This window comes from Corella eumyota, chromosome 5 (genome assembly GCF_963082875.1).
Source record: "Corella eumyota chromosome 5, kaCorEumy4.1, whole genome shotgun sequence".
Taxonomy (NCBI): Eukaryota; Metazoa; Chordata; class Ascidiacea; order Phlebobranchia; family Corellidae; genus Corella; species Corella eumyota.
Window position 1 is genome coordinate 11149026 of NC_137494.1, and position 18188 is coordinate 11167213.

The 18188-nt window shown below is 33.1% G+C and overlaps 1 protein-coding gene across 1 annotated transcript; it reads left to right on the top strand.

Moving 5' to 3' along the window:
• Positions 1-3048: 3048 nt before the first annotated feature.
• Positions 3049-18135, top strand: LOC145753765 (atrial natriuretic peptide receptor 2-like). Its single transcript, XM_082570213.1, has 23 exons — positions 3049-3737; positions 4030-4186; positions 5712-5857; positions 6984-7129; positions 7271-7410; positions 7556-7647; positions 8184-8229; positions 8427-8619; positions 9719-9799; positions 10564-10704; positions 11142-11226; positions 11585-11741; positions 12009-12071; positions 12507-12584; positions 12725-12902; positions 13303-13461; positions 14143-14295; positions 14757-14925; positions 15676-15822; positions 16124-16316; positions 16646-16820; positions 17004-17102; positions 17672-18135. Exons 1-23 carry the CDS (start codon positions 3439-3441, stop codon positions 17821-17823), a joined length of 3249 nt encoding a protein of 1082 aa, XP_082426339.1. The 5' UTR covers positions 3049-3438; the 3' UTR covers positions 17824-18135.
• Positions 18136-18188: the final 53 nt, after the last annotated feature.

An 18188-nucleotide genomic window follows, 5' to 3' on the forward strand; every position in this document is an offset into this window, starting at 1 on the left:
TATTAAAACTTAAAATATAATTCACCAACTCTACGAAAATTATTTTTAGCTTTTTGTCTGAAGTCGTTTTTTAATAATCCCGCGGCGTATTTACGAACACACGCGGCGCTATTTATTTAATTCAAAATATTTACTTTTCTTGTCTCTTTGTTAGGTCATAAGATTACTTTTATCGTTGTGTTTATGTCCTCATAAATATAAACTAATATTATTATAAACAAAAAAGTTCTAATATGCAAAGTATGTAAAATTTCAGCAAGAAATTGAAAAAAGGTAGGTTTCTCGAATTTCTACTTAATTTAAAATACAGTTGAAGTATTTTAGCAAAAAATAAACTTAAGAATATGTGTATTGCTTATTTTGTTAATAATATACCTAACTTTACTTGTATTTCTTACAAAATTAACGGCAAGAAGATGGACAAGTTAAGATCACTGCGCATAAATGATGACAACTTGCAGCGCAGAGCTAGCCATTCAGGGTTCGATTCTGTTCGAGCAATTGACCCAGACTTACTGCGAAGAAGACAATCACTACCAGTAAAAATAACAATTTGAATTAACTAAGCCCTTAGCTTTTATTATAATTTAAGGCTCGCCGACTAGAGAGCCTAGTCTGTGAGTTGCCCCTAACCATGTGCTGCCGGCATAACATTTGGCTTCAAAACAAGAGGTTATTTATTTGATTCCCACTGCTTTGGTGCCGTAGTACTATTTTGCAAAGCCCTATAAACGGTAGGCTAAAAAAAAATAGTCTAGATCAAACCAATCTGCAGACTAATTATAGAACAACATTTTTGTTATCATGAAAAAACGTCTAAAACAACACGAGAACGGGTCTGAGTTACTTAATCTCGTTTAGGTCGTAAAATCGTCCACCAACATTAAGAATAAAGACAAAGAAACGTATTGATATTTTTAAATAAATAACTTTGATTACCAAACAAGCCTATAAAAACCTTTACATAGTTAAAATAACAATTTATACGTGTCTACTGAAACTTTTTACTTTGTAACACTTGTTACAACTAACATTGCTTTATAATACTTGCAGGCAACTAATGCGAAAAAGGTGGACACCTCACGAAAGTTACACAGCAGTTCAGCCTGTATTAATATCATAAAGGATTTTCATGAAGTTAAGCTAGTCAAATCAAACAAAAAAGATCACAAAAAGGCGTCTTCAATGCATCCGTAGGTTTGAAACTTTAAGTCAGTCTGTACGTATAAAAAAAGAAGTATGCAAAAATCCCATTAACCCAAAAATCATATGCTAGAAAATGCCATTTTACCGACGAAAATACATTTACTATTAACCCCATTAACCCCAGCTTACTCTAACCCTTTTCTGGAAAATACCATTTAAGTTGTAAAAAAAGTGTTGACCAAAATTTTGGTAAAAGTCGTTTATGTAATATTAGTTATCGGACAAATGCCCTTTCGGTCAAATTTTTTTTCGGTAATATGATCATATGCCCTAATAATACAAAAGTTTGATAAATAAATTTTTAACTGAAAAAAAACCAACAGACCCAATAGAATAAAAAAATAAAGTTTTTTTCCTTTTTTCAGAGAGCTTCAAGCGCTTCTAGAACGAGTCGCTCCTCATAAAATCCACGATTTAGCAAATCAAGCAGATAATGAAGAAGAAACTGTCAAGAGATCTGCCTCGTTTGAATGCGTGTAAGTTTAACATATGACGTCACAATGGTGAAGTGTCGCCACTTATGACGTCATAATAAGAATTTTTTTTTGTTTATTGTCTAATATTTTTTACAACTAGTTTTTTTATTTTTAATTTGTTTTTATTGTATTGATGACGTCATCATGTGTTTAGGGCCGCAAGCGATGAAGTCAAGCAAGATATTAAGCGATCGACTTCCGATACTGCGATGGAGGGAATCAGCATGAAGCAGGCTGACCAAGATGATGACGTCGACGACGATGACGTAATCTAATGCGTGTGACGTCATCCAAAAATATATTTCGATTATGTTCACAAAAGGTTGTTTTCTTACGCAAAAAAATAATAATCATTCCAAAACGGCGCGAATTTTCTTTGTTACGTCACAGTAAAAACGTCGACCTATTTGTGACGTCATACATGCCCTCGCGTTAAAAAATCCTCTAAAATGTTTTCTAAAATTAACTCGAATCCATTAGCGGGCCCAAAAAACACATTTAGACATTTTGTCAACACGCATATTGATACGCTCCATTGACGACGTGGTCATGGCTATTTTTCATAACATTTTCAAGGATTTTATTTGCAAAAAAGTCACTTTTTTCGGGCTATAAGACATGCTGTTGTATTTTTAGGCTCAACAGTTAGGTTTATTTTCGATTTCGATCAACCATTTAATTCAGAAAAAAATAACCCTGTTTTTATATATAAATAGATTTAAAAACAATACGAAATTCAATTTTATTTCAAAATTATTATTAATTTTTAAAATGTGGTTAATTCCACGCGATTGTGACGTAATAGAGACAGACGACCGCTTGCCGCATTGAGCTTTAGGTTCTTTTAGAATCACGGTCACTTAATTAGGTTAATGGAAGTAGCAGATTAAGATGATATTGTTTAATTAAGATTTAGACAACTTTCAGATTGTTATAATTGATTTGTTTATTTAGGATTTGTATTTACAACATTTTAAAATAAAGATTTAGGTTTAGGCCTAATCAAAAAGTAAGAATTAAAAAAAGGACTAAAAGGCAGCAAAAATTGTAGAAGTAATTAAAACAGACTAGTGTAGAATTTACATTTTCTTAACTCAGAAGTTAGGACATAAGAAACACATCCACTAATATCTACCTTTCTTGATAAATCAGTTTTAATGGATATTGTAATAAAGATAACTTATCATTTTAATAAGTTATTTTTAAGAAGAATCTTATAAATTTGGTAGTTTTCTTGTTAGTAGAATTACAGTCAAAACTCCAGCCCCAAATTTAGCATCAAGTTAATATGTTTTTATTTAAAAATAAAATTTTAATAAATTTTTTGAACCACAAGTAAAAATGATCGGTAACAGAATTAAAAACCAAAACACGAAATTGAAAACTTTATTGTTGTTATTTTAAGAACGCTTTTTAAAGTTATGTCTCATTTATTCTTCACAAAACAAGTTCAATTTTGTTCTGTTTTCGATCAATCTAATTTTATTTGACATTTTTAACAACAAGAAAAATATGAAAGAAAAGTGGCATTCAGTGGAGCATCTTATGTTAACAAAATAATGAAGATGCTCGTTAGTTAAAACATCATAAACGAAGTTTATTGTGTTTGGAGATTAGGCTAACAAAGTAGAACTAACCGCAAATTTACTTTCAAAATAAAATTATTTTTAAGAAAAAAAAACTTTATTTAAAAATTTTATAAAGTTTTTTTAAGATTGGAAATTGTTAATCTGTATGCGCGCGGAATAATACAAAAATGGATTTATTTACCGTCCTTTTGACATTTTTAATCATCGCAAAGGGATGCGGGCAACGAAATATAAACGTCGCCGTCATGGTGCCAGGATTACACCGCAGCGATACCGTTTATGACGTCACAGACGATGAACCGATATGCTTCCACGACTTAGAGGCACAATGGTCATACAAGTTCGTAAAACCCGCGCTGGACGTTGCCATGGAAACGATACATACCACTTCCGGTCTTCTCGACGATTACGTCATTAAGTTGAATTATTACGAGTCAGGTGACGAATGCGGTATGCCGTCGCCCAAGTAAGTGCAATATAATTGTGACGTCACATTATTCACTATTGTGACGTCACATACTTTGTCTCTGCCATGTTCTATAATTATAGAAGACACTTAACTGTTAGGACATCCAATTAATCATTGTGACGTACCGAAACTTGTTTTTACGTCACATAAGCCACCAATGTGACGTCATGATCTTCTAAAAGTTCTTATGTTATAAAATACGCAATTATTAAAAAGTTTTTATCAAAAATGCATTTTTGTGATGTCATGAATTTAAACACGCGATAATAAATATGACGTCACGTTACAGAGACTCTCAGCTGTCAATGGTAGAAGCATTATTAAAGGACGACATGACAGCGATTATTGGACCGGTCGCCGGGTATTCTGTGGCAAGGGTTGTAACGTTTAGTTCACATTGGAATGTCCTCCATTTAACGCCGGGTGGAATATCATATGGGTTAAGAGTAAGTTTTTATTTATATATTTAAGATATGTTTATATTGTAAGGTAATGGGTTAACTATTTGAAGATGTTAGGTATTTTAGTACATTTAGCCTCATGTATTATTTTTTTATTCTTGATGTGGGAAAGTCGACTTCACGACCTAAACATAGAGTAACATCAGTTACCCCGACCCAGTCTTAAGTAACCGTTGGTAGTTTGGGTTATTAAAGATTATAACTACCCGATAATTAAGCTGTTGACTACTGTTGTTTCAGCAAAAGTTATACCGTTTGTAGTGCCTTACTTAAGGGCACTACAGCATGTGAGCAGTGGGGATCGAACCCAGGGCCTTACCTAGGGAAGCCAAGTGTTGGCAATTGTCTTTAAGGGACACTTTTACTTACCAGTTGTTCAATGTAGCTGTAAAATGTAGATACGTTTTTTTTTCTATGTTTATAACTGAAATTACATATATTTGCCCGCACACATTCTGTTGTGCCTTGTACCAAGTTTGTTATCGGATATTGCGGAACTAAAGTTTGCCACAACAGCGTTTTGGTATTATCTGGTTTAACTAACCCACTTCAGAAATACGATACGATTGTGTTATTTACTATCTAAATGGCAGGGTCAAGGCTAAGTGTCGAAGTGATACGTTGTCTATGACGTATGTGTAGATAGTTTTACATTTCTCCATAACTTAATACGGATTAGAAATACAAGTACACCCGTTTTTGTATATTCAAAACATACTGACATGACCTTCAAAATGCGTAATCTGCTATACACAAAATATAGCTTTTAACCTATAGCCTGCGAAAGGGTGATGTACGTCAAACTTTAGAATTGCAAAATATTTTTAATAGATACATGCAGGAAAATCTTAGCCAAATCCCTGCCTTGTTAAATGTTTATAAAATACAACACAACCTTTTAGGATATTTTGCATCTATGTTGGTACACCTATTCTTTTTAGTTTTTTTTTAGCTAACTTTACATTAATGGTATGCAAACCTGCCTTACAGTCACCAAGCTATAATCCTAAATTTAACAAGGCACTATTTAACAAAATTTAACTATTTGATAAAAAAAACATTCAAAAAAGATTCAAAAAACTTAAAATAAAAAAAAAAAGAAATATCAAAAAAGGGCTAAAATTTATTTATTAACCATTTTTTAAACCGAAATTAGAGTTATTATAGAATTTATACTTAAATTGTTTTTATGTTGGTGGCGTGGTGTAGTGGTCAAAATCCTAGCTTCTTTGTGAGGTCTAAGGTTGGATACCAACTGATCTCATGCTGTAGCGCCCATGAGTAAGGCGGTATAAACTTCGGCTAAGCCAGCACTTAATCAGCAGCATAATTACTGGGCAATTATTTTCTCTAATATTCCAAACTGCCAAAAGCAACTCGAGACTGGGTCGGGGTGACAAATGTTACTCTATGTTTAGGTCGTAAAGTCGACCTTCCCTCATTGAGGAGAAACAATTAAAAAAAATTGTAATTGTGTGTTATCCGTTTAATCATGTTAATATTCTTACAGACAACAGGTAACAAAACAATCAATTTAAACATGGCCCGAACAGGTGAGGTCGCCACACAAGTTGGATTCTGTATTTCCGCAATTTTTGAATTTTTCAACTGGACCACGACTGCCGTAGAGATATTCGAAGATGACACGTCAGAGAGGTAATGTCGTCATATTGTTTATTTTGTGACTTCACAGACTATAAGCTTTAATACTTACTTGTCAATCATCTGACAAAATGGTTGACTAGTTAAAATGTTTTATATTGTTATGCTGCTGATTTTATCTTATTATACAACAACTTTTGGTGGTCGGAATTGAACCCATGACCCCAAGGGTGATGTTTTGTTATGACAATCAAGTACTTTGAGTTGCAGCAGAGCGTCCGTAAACAAATTAGAGAAACAGCATTTTTGACTGACATTTCTAAAATAACTTATATTAGTTCGGTATACGTGCTTAACTTGGACTGATATTTGCAAAATATTGAGTAAATTACTAGTTACAATGAACTATTATTTGCGCACTATATCTACTATTATGACGTATTTACTGACTCAGAAATTTTAACCCTTGATCTTGTTTAGCGCTGTAGTTTGTAAGACAAAATATGTAAATAAGCAAAAAGGTTTAAAAACAAGTGTATATTACCTTAACCCTTCATTTAGATATCTGTGGTGGGTATTTTTTGATTTCCCGGCTTTCGGCATTCCTGCTTTTCATGTTTTTCTGGGTTTGCCCAAAGCTAGCGCATTTTGTATGTAATGTTTTTTTAATTATCATAATATGGTCGCAACACACTATTCGCCCTTGAGCCCGGCGTTTACAGATAGCTCGAACACGTCACATTATCACACTGCTACCCAAAAAAAAATATATAAACATGTATATTGTCCCTAAACTTAATGTACGTACATGAGAAAAAAAATTTAAAGTTTTTTAGTCCGGTAGTGTAATATAATGGTTAAAGGGATCCCGGCATTTACGAACAGAAAACTTGTCTTTACTACATGAGGTTCTTTGTTCGATCCCCACTGCTTCTATGATGTGCAGCCCTTAAGTAAGGCGCTATAAACGGTTTAACTTCTGCTGAGGCAAAACTTAATCAGCAGCCTATATTTGTCGGACAACTATATTATATAATATCCCAAAACTGTCAATAGTAACACGAGACTTGGCCAGGGTAACTAATGTTACTCTATGTTTAAGTCTTGAAGTCTAACTTTCACATCAAGGATAAATAAATACAAAAAAAATTATATATATCTTAACTTCTGAACTTTCTAGATATCACTATTTTCTTGCCGAGGGAATTTTTGATTCTAGAGCTAGAGATTTGATCATGCACCAAGTTCGACTGTCTGAGTTCCAACATGAGGATTTAACTTACGCGTATGACATCATTCTCGAAAGCATCTACGACTACGCTCGAGGTTAGTGCATGACGTCATCAATCGTGTGATGTAACAATAACAACCTATTATGACGTCAGTTATTGTATCTGGTGACGTGATAATTTTAAAACCCAGTTGTGTACCGACAATGTTTATGACGTCACGCGCATTTTTTTTCAGTTATTGTATTGATTGCTGATGATGACGTCATAATCGACATGTTGTCTCGCATGGATGTCGAACGAAGCAAGGAGTTTGCTTACGTCATCATTGACTTGGATGACACGTTAGGACCCCAGCCGTGGAAAGGGCACGAAAGGGTAAAAAAAAATTCAAAAACATTTTTTATAATTTTAAAAATTAAATTTTTTATTTATTTTAATTTTTTTTTTCAGAATAAAATTATTGATAAAAATAACTATATTACCTTAGCCCGGAATCGAACTCGAAATTTTTGTTTGACAGGAGGAAAAATTACAGAAAATTTTTGAAAGTGCGTTAATTGTAACAACCCCACCATTCTCACAAACTCAACAATATCTCCAATTTCTAAACAGGTCTGTGACGCAATAATCAACAAAAAATAATATGTGACGTAGTGCCTTGGTAAAATACCTACAAAACTAGACCGTGGTGCTTTTGAAAAAAAAGTAGTAATAAAGTGGTTAGAATATTTAACCTCATAACATGAAGTCATTGGTTCGATTCCCAGTGTTTCCATTTAATAGCCCCTTAAGTAAGGCGCCATAAACGGTTTAAACTTCTGCTTAAAACCAACGGGCAGGTTAATTATCAGGTAATAGTTATCATTAGTATCCAAATCTGGCATAGGTGACTCAAGACTGGGTTGGGGTAACTTATGTTACTTTATATTTAGGCCATAAAGTCGACTTTTCACATCAAGGATAAATAAATATAAATATCAGTTTTTGTTTAATTTTTACTTACAACCATTTTTTACCCAAATTTTTTATTTTAAATTATGTAATTTCAGAGTTTTTTAATCAATAATCATTAATATTTTATTAAATAATTTAAAACCCTTAACTTTACATCGTAATTGATTAAATCGCAAATTTTATTTGTTTTTTAGTTTTCGACAAAATCAAGAATTTGAAGATTATGAAATATTTCAACAGGTTGGTGAAAAATCTTAAAAACGAGTAACTGGTGATGACGTCACAAAACTTAAATCCTGACGTCATCAACATTCGTTAAACATTTTTCTTAAATTGTCTTCAAAAAACAGCAAATATTTTAAATTATTTATCCTATTTATAAATAAATTATTAATCCTCATTATGACGTCACAATCATGTTTATTGTCTAACAATAGGACAACAAATACCCCGCCTTTTTTCACGACACCCTGCTGCTTTTGGCTGAAGTTTTAAACTCAACTATATATCAAGATCCTCCGTTGCGGGGGGATGCACCGTTGGGTTTTTCCCCGCAGAACAATAGATCAAGAGGTCGAATGCTGGGAACGGAAATAATGGAAAACTACATACAGGGAAAAACGTTTAGAGGTATTAGTAGTTTGGTTAAAACGCTTGTTTTACTGTATGGGGCCCGGTGTTCGATTTTTAGTTATTCTATGCTGCAGCACTCTTAAGTAAAACCGGTAGCGTGGTGTAGTGGTAAGAACACTTGCTTCACCACCATGAGGTCTTGGGTTTAGTCCCTACTGCTCTCATGCTGTAGCGCCCTTAAGTAAGGCGCTATAAACGGTACGAGTTCCTGCTGCGCGAACACTTAATCAGCAGTATAATTATCGGGCAATAATAATCTATAATATCCCAAACTGATAAAGGCAACTCGAGACTGGGTCGGGGTAACAGTTGTTACTCTATGTTTAAGTCGCGCATTTGACCTTTTCACATCAAGAATAAAGATATATACAAAAAAGTAAGGCCAAATAAACAGTAAGAACTTCAGCTAAGCCGAAAAATAATGTTTATTTTTTTTATTTATTTATCCTCAATGTGGAAAGGTAGACTTTACGACCTAAACATAAAGTGACATCAGTTACTTCGACCCAGTCTCGAGTTCCCTTTGGCAGTTAGGGATATTACAGATTTATTGTCCGATAATTATGCTGATGAATGTTGGCTCAGCAGAAGTTTATACCGTTTATATCGCCATACTTAAAGGGGGGACAGCATGAAAGCAGTAGGATTCGAACCCATGACCTCATGTAGTGAAGTGTTCTGACCACTACACCACGTTGCTATAATTAACAGGCAATGTAATCAACAATTTTTCAGACTGAAAAATACAACAAGAGACTATATCGGTTAAAAAATGTTAAAAAAATAACAGTTACTAACAATAAACTAATTTGTAAAATAAATATTTAAATTATTCACGTTTAAAAAAACACTGAAATCCAAACTATTATAAAGTGAAAATGAGATTTTATTTACTTGTAAAACTTAACCACGTTCTGCATGATTTCAAGACAAAGTGTTTTCTATTTTTAAGCAAAATTGTTAAGTGCCCGTGACGTCACGACACTTATTGTTACGTCACGGATCGCTTATAATAGGCTTAACTCAAGTGTGACGTCATAATACCGAGACAAACGATATAATTGATAACGATAGTTGTTTGTTTATGACGTAACAGGGGTAACGGGCGAGATTTCGATGAACAAAAATGGCGACCGAATGTTTAGATATTCTGTTCGGAATCTTAACATCGATTCATGTAAGTAGAAAAATAATAAATTTGATTGATTTATCCTTAAAGTTATTGCAACATTCTAAATTTTTTTCACGTTTTTTTTAATATTTTAAAAAAAAAATCTATAAAAAGGCCGACTGTACAACTTTAACATAGGGTATACGACATGCCAGCAGTGGGAATTAAACTTAAAACTCTATTTGTCAAACATAACTAAAAAATTAAAATATTTTTAATTACTTTTTTTAACCGATTTAAAGATATGCTGTTTTATTAATAATTTATTGTAGTTTAAACCTGAAAAATATTTGCCTAGTACCTCTTAAAAAATAGTTTAAAATATTAAATTACAAAGTAAACAATACGAAGAATTCACTTTTTTGTAATATAAGTTAATTGTTTTTAAGGCTGTAGATTATAAGGCAATAATTCACTCAATTATTGTTTGCAAAATTCATTAATCAAATAGAAAATGACAGCTTGAAAAGTCAACGTTAAAATGTGGTTAAACCTTTTATTGAAAGCGACCATATTTCAATAGCAAGCTCGTTGAACTTTAAATGTATTTACTTTGGTTGTAATACGGGATTTTTTTTAAAAAAGCAAAAATCCCACTAAGTATTATTAGGCCTATACCAAAAACAATTCGACCGAATTGCCAAAAAACAAAATTTCGAAAAAAACATTTTCCGAAAAAACATTTTTAAATTTATCTAATTTAATACAACTGTCTTTAGAATTTTTTTTGTAATTTTTGGTTTTATATTTAAAATTAATATATTTTACAGATCATTTAGAAGAAATCGGAAAATATGATTTCACGACCAAAACTTTTTCTTACCTTCCCAACAAATCCGCTAGTTGGCCCTCGGGAGCAGCACCACCAGACGTTCCAGTTTGTGGGTTTCAAAATCAGCATTGTACTATAAGTAAAAAAATAGTTTATTTTTCTATTCAAAATTTTAATGAATTTCTAAATAAATTTAGATATAATATTGACAACTAGCAATTTTTTTGTATATATCTTTATCCTCGATGTGGAAAGGTTGAATGCGCGACCTAAACATAGAGTAACATAAGTTACTCCGACCCAGTCTCGACTTGCCTGTGGCAGTTTGGGATATTATAGGGATTATAATTGCCGATTAAGTAGTGGCTCAGCAGGAGTTCATACCGTTTATAACGCCTTACTTAAGGGTGTTACAGCATGATAGCAGTGATGATTAAACCCACGACCTCATGCGTGGTGTAGCAAGTGTTTTACCACGCTGCCGGTCCAAAAATTTAAGGTGATCGAATAAAAAATATGTATTTGTGACTCCCTTTTTGGGTATTCTATATGTAATTATTTTATTATTATTCGTAGAACTCTCCAACGAAGTTTATTGTGTAATACTTTCCGCGATTTTTGTAGCTGGGGTAATCTCAATGGTGGCTTATAACAGATTCAGGTACTCAAAAAATTAAATTCTACAAAAACTTTTTAATAAAATACCTTACAAAAGTCCGAATCACATGTACTTTACGGTTCTCAGAAAAACTGTTTCTTTGCGGTCCTAGCTAATTCTCATTTGTACTTTGCGGTCCTAAGTTGATTTTGAGAACTGTAAAGTACAAGTAATCTAACAATCGTAAAATATTTAACGGATTACTAACATGTTACCGAAAATTATTTTACCGAATGGATGTTTTACCGAAAATCATATTTTTGACAATAAAAAATCTCCTTTATCGGTAAAATATCGTTTTAAAAATATATATTTTCGGGAATACGTCTATTCGGCAAAATATGATTATGACGTCACACAGAAAGTACAAGTTAATGAAAGAGTTGGAAGATCAGCTGTGGAGAGTTTACTGGAAAGAAATTCATCTTCTGAACGAGGGCGCTACAGAGAAAATCGACTTGATGGAGAATGACGTCATCAACGGAAAATTCACTTCAGCTGATCCACTTATGACGAAGGTAAATTATGATGTCATTACTATTACATATGATGTCATTAGAGTAGGTTATGATGTCATTACAAAAGTTTTGGTGTCATTAGGGTCGTTATGATGTCATCAAGATGGTTGTGATGTCATTAGAGTAATTTATGACGTCATTGGTATATTATGATGTTATTACGATATTTTTAGTGCGATTTGCTTGAATATTGTTTTAAAAAACTAATTTCTAAATTTATATGAAATTCCAAATTTTTTAAATTTTGTAATTAATTTTGATGAACAGGACAAAAGAAAATCAGATTCTTATTTAAGTCGAAAGGGAGGTTACAATGTTGGAATTTGTAAGGTAATTTTAAATACTATAATATTTCCGTCTATAGCTTCATGACATTTAAACCCCTTATAGTTACCCCCCTTAATCTAAATCCTTACCCTTTAATTAAACCCTCTATAACTGCACCTTCACCCCTTCGTTTAAACCCCTTACATTTAAACCCATTTATAAGACCCAATCATGGGCATATATATCTGTCTATAGCTTCATGACATTTAATCTACTTTACATTTAAACCCCTTACAGTTACCCCCCTTAACCCCCATCCCCTCGTTAAAACTCCTTGCATTTAAACCTATTTTAGACCCTATTACGAGTTGGAACCCTGTTACATCACTTAAAATGCAGTCCATAGGGCGAAAAATAATTTATCCAAAAATTTAGACCGTTGACAATAATTAAACGAAGATAAATTTTTTTAGTTTTGATTTTAATTTTTTTAATCAGGGACGAGTCGTTGCCCTGAAAGTTGCCTACCAGCGCAAAGTTGATCTTAATAACAAGTTATTAATGGAGTTAAAATACGTAAGTTGTTAAAAATACCTTAAATTAAACAATTAAATTAAAATAAATGCATTTATAAAATGGCACATTTTCCCAAATTTCCTCCATTTTTAATTTTTGCAAAAAAAATAAAAAAATATAATTGAATTTTTTAAACGTAGATGCGTGATTTAAGTCATGAACATTTAACGAGATTTGAAGGAGCGTGTGTGGATCATATACGTACTTGCATTCTGTCGGAATATTGCCCGAAAGGAAGTTTGAGAGATATTCTGCTGAATGAAGATCTTAGTCTAGACTGGATGTTTAAATATTCGCTAATGAGCGATTTAATAAAAGGTCAGACCCTCATTTAATATTTTTTTGCACATTTAAAAAAATGTTTATTTTTTACAAAATTATCAACTTTCAAAGATTTTAGTGTTATTTGATTTTGTGTGGCATTGCTGGGGCTCAAACTTAAGACCTTTTAATTCGTAGTTTAAACTGAAAAAAAATATATATATATATATATTTTTTTAATTTTTTAAAATTACCTAAAGTAATAGGTTTTTCATTTTTTTATTGGGTAAGGGTGTTCTGTTATGACGTACTTTGAGCTATGGGTAAACGCCCGGCTTAAGGGCGAATAGTGTGACAATGGTGCGGTTCGAACCCGAAACCTTTTGGCTTGTAGTCCACTGCCATAACCGCTCTACCGGACTAAAGTTTAAACTGAACAAAAATCTGTTTTCCCTAGGTATGAGTTTCTTGCACGGTAGCCCCATCTCGTGGCACGGTAATTTAAAATCAACCAACTGCGTGGTGGACTCGAGGTTTGTGTTGAAGATAACAGATTTTGGACTTCGCGACTTAAGAGAGCAACTACGTTGCGACCATTCGGAAAATTATTATGAAAGTAAGAAAGTTGACTTTTTGTTCAGTTGCAATTCACGACTTCTTTTTTTTTGTGTAAATATTTTTATCTTCGATGTGGGAAAGTCGAATACGCGACTTAAACATAGAGTAACATCAGTTACTCCGACCCAGTCTCGAGTTGCCTGTGGCAGTTTGGGACAATATAGATTATAATTGCCCGATAGTTATGCTGCTGATTAGATGCTGGCTTAGCAGGAGTCATACCGTTTATAGCGCCTTACTCAACGGCGCTACAGCATGAGATCAGTGTGGATTGAACCCACGACCTCATGTGTGGTGTAGCAAGTGTTCTACGACTACACCACGCTGCAGGTCTAACTTGAACTTAGAATAATATTTTTACCAATCTCGATTTGACTGTGGCAGTTTTAAATATTATTCAGCGTATTACCAAAAATAGCTAACTTACTGTTTGGTTTTGTGTTTGACTAAAGTTTGTATAGTTTATAGCATCTTATTTAAGGAAACTACGACATGAAAGCAATGGGAATCAAACCAATGGCCTCATAATCTAAAGCCAAGTGTTCTAACCACTACATGGATCTATTTTGTGTTTAAACTTTTAAAAATGTTTGTTATAATTAAAAGTTGACCCTAACCCAAATAGTTTTCTAATTTAGTTGTAACTGCCTAATGCATATAACAAAATATTTTTCACTAGAACAGCTATGGACGGCTCCGGAAAGCCTGCGTGGCACGGCACCTAGTGGTGGCCAACATGCAATCGATGTTTATAGTTTTGGGATAATAGCTCACGAGATAGCGTTAAGAAAGGGGACCTTTTATATGGGTGGACTTAATCCCAGAAAAAGGGGTGAGTAAGGTTAAAACTGACTTTGTTTTGATGACGTCATTGAGCAAAAAAGAGTATAATAACGTCACTTAACGGACACGTCCCAGTTATGCTTTCAAAAATTAACAATTGCGACCTTTAACCAAATTTTAATAATTATGACGTCATAGTTTGGACATTTTTATACAGAATGACTTCATATTTTGATCAACAATTTAATAATTTGACGTTTTATATTTAACAAATCCTAATCATTATAAGGTTACAATTAAAACGATTCTAATTCATCACCACGCCATTTTTATCTTTAGTTGTGACGTAATTTTTATAATTATGACGTCTCATTTTTATTTATGTTTTCTTTTTAATTATGACGCCTGTTAAAAAATAATTCTAAAAATTTAAAAAATCGAATTGATTATCATGTTATTTCAAAGTTTTTTCAAATTATTACGTCACCTCTTTTAATTATGTCGTCACAGCGATAGTGGACAAGGTGCGGGAGGGTCGGTACCCCTACTTCAGACCCCTGCTCGACCACTCAATATTAAGTGAAGACTTATGTGAAATGTTACAACAATGTTGGAGTGAGACAGTAGCCGAGCGACCCGATTTTAATCAGCTTAAACAAATGATTAAGAAGTTTAACAAGTAAGTAATAACTACTTGTGCATTTTTGTTTATTAGATCGCTTGTCGCAGTATGGACAACTTAAACCGGCATGAACTCAATCAGATTAAAACTTAGTTCTTCTGCTGGGGCATTTTTTGGTTATTTAATCTCTTGAAGTAGTATGATAGCTTTAGCCGCACCAACGTCACACTATTCGCCCTTGCGCCCGGCGTTTCCGGATAGCTCAAAACACGTCATAACAGCACACCCTTTCCCAATAAAAATATAGAACTTATCACCTTAAGGAGATATGGAAGAAAAAAAAAGTATGATAGCTTTGGTTTTCTGTTATGTTAACTCCTGTCAACTTAACCCAAGGCATTTCGAATCAACTACAACTAAGTCTCTGACAAGCGATACTGACCTAATAACACCTTTTTGGCTTGGTTATTTAAACTTAAACCTTGAATTTAATTTGTGCTCAGGTTAAATTAAATAGTCACAGCACACATTTTTGCAGGCACATTACTAAAAAGATATTTTTACTTAAAAGGCTTTCTTATTTAAATAATATCATCACACACTTAAATGTTTTTTATACTTTTAAGATATTTAAACTATGGCATACCAGTCATGACAAAGAATTTTAAACTAGAGAGTTTCAAATTCGAGCCGCATTAATGTCACAGTATTTAGCCCAGTGTTTACGAATAACTGATATACGCCACAAAAGTGCACCCTTAAAATTTACCAATTTAAAGTGATATGAAAACACTATATTGTTTGCAGGGAGAATATGGGCAATTTGGTAGAGAATTTGCTTCAGAGGATGGAGCAATATGCTTCTAACTTGGAGGGTTTGGTGGAAGAGAGGACCGCAGCTTACCTGGAGGAAAAGAAAAAGGCGGACGATCTTCTCTATCAGATGCTACCAGTGTAAGTGTGACGTAATTCGTATTTTTTTATGACGTCATGTCTTTTGTACCATCTAACGGATTAATTGTGACATATAAAAAAATATTTTTAAAAAACATTTACGCTGTAATATTGGCGTCCATGACGTCATCAACGTTTGTCCTTTTAAGTTTTAATTTAAATGCCGTCACTCTTTCGAAAAAATACTTTTAAGGATCACTGTAAAATTGTTTTAAGTTACTGTTAAATAACAAAACGTTAAAATCACAGCAAACTTAATGACGTCATAAATTAACAATAAATGACGTCACAATGCTTTTAGATCGGTGGTAGATCGACTGAAGCGCGGTGAATCGGTGCAACCCGAAGCGTTCGAGAATGTGACGATATTTTTCTCCGATATCGTTGGTTTTACCCATCTCAGTGCATCGAGTACACCGATGCAGGTTGTTGATATGCTGAATGATCTTTATTCCCTGTTTGACTCGGTGATCGAAAGCTATGACGTATACAAAGTAAGCCGACATAACTTTAATAGCAACTTTTATATCACAAAAAAGATTTGATTAAATATCAAGTTGTCTTTAACAGTTTTGGATAAATTTTGCATTATACTGTTTTTTGCTACAGTTTATGGCAAACTTAACAGCGCTGCGAACAAAAGTAGTGGGAATCGAACTAGTCACCTCGTGTTGTGAAGACAAGTTTTTTTCTTTCTTTTTTTTGACAACTTTATCACACCGCTAGTACTACACCACGAGACGGTTAACTAAGATATAACCACAGTACAACATGGACTACATTACTTTAACTTTAAATCATGACCACCCATTTAATCTCACAGGTTGAAACGATAGGAGATGCTTACATGTTAGTATCAGGCCTTCCTTTACGTAATGGGGCGAGGCATGCTGTAGAAATAGCAAGATCGTCGTTAGCTTTATTGAGAGCTGTTCACAGTTTTAAGATGCGACATCGACCGGACGAGAAGCTACAACTCCGGATCGGAATTCATTCAGGTGTGTAATATGTGAGACGTCAGTTAACGTGACGTCATAGGTGATGTGACGTCATAAGACATCTTTGTACATTAAAATTTGAAAAAAAATCGCACAGTCTTGCCATTATAATTTTTTAAAAAATGACGTCACAAAACATATGTGATGTCACCGCTTTACCTAATCGTGACGTCATTATCACAGGTTCTTGTTGTGCGGGAGTGGTGGGGTTAAAGATGCCGAGATATTGTTTATTTGGTGATACAGTAAATACTGCATCCAGACTCGAATCAACAGGACTTCGTAAGTTTATTCAGTTTCTTTATAGTGTGATGATAGAATCTTAGTTTATGGTTTAAGTGTTTAATAATTTTTGCGGATATTTTTTTATAAGAATATTTAATTTTGGCCAGTATGCTTTAGTTATAGAATTTTGTTGGTCCTTTTTTTGAAGCGGTGGTAAGGTGTTATGGTTAAAACACTTAGCTTTACCATAGGGATTACTGTGTTTGATTTTCACAGTTCCATGCAGTAGCACCCTTAAAAAATTGCTATAAACGGAACGTACTCTTACTGGGCAATAAATTCAATTGGCAGATTAATCAACAGGCAAATATTAATAACAATATCACAAAAAGCCAAAGTCAACTAAATACCGTATTCGGGTCACCAGTGTTGGTTTATTTTTAGGCCGTTAAGTCGGCCTTTTTTGAGAATAATTTAATACAATAAAATAACTTTGTCAATTCTTTAGTCCCAATTAAAAAAACACTCTGTAATTTATATGCGAAAAAAATTACTAAAAATACCTTTAAAATATTAAGGATATGATTAGTTTTTATTGTTTATTAACCTTTTAATTGTTTTAACAGCCTTAATGATTCACGTATCTCAAACAACTAAAGATTTACTGGATTTATTTAACGCCTTCCACCTTCAGTATAGAGGCGAGGTCGAAATGAAGGGAAAGGGAAAATTAAATACTTACTTTCTACTAGGTGAAAATCCACTTGTAATAACGTGATAAACAGTAGTGAAATTAAAAGATTACGAAAAATTACGAAGCAGCGTGAAGCAGAGGAAAGTAAAAAGAAGATTTGTGTTCATTTTTTACGAAATTGTTACTGTTTAAGGTGCAAACGTAATGATTTTTATCTAATTTGTATTTCGTTATCAAAAGAGCATTAAAAATGACTTTATTTTTAAAAACGTGCATGTAGATATACAAATAATAATGCAGTAAGTAAAAATTCGTTGAAACATTGAACTGATATTAAAATAGTATCGCTGGTAATATAAAAAAACGCATTTGGAAAATTTTTAATAAAATATTTATATTTAATCAGTTTAAAAGTATTTTAAAAACTCAAAAATGTTTTGGTTAGAAGT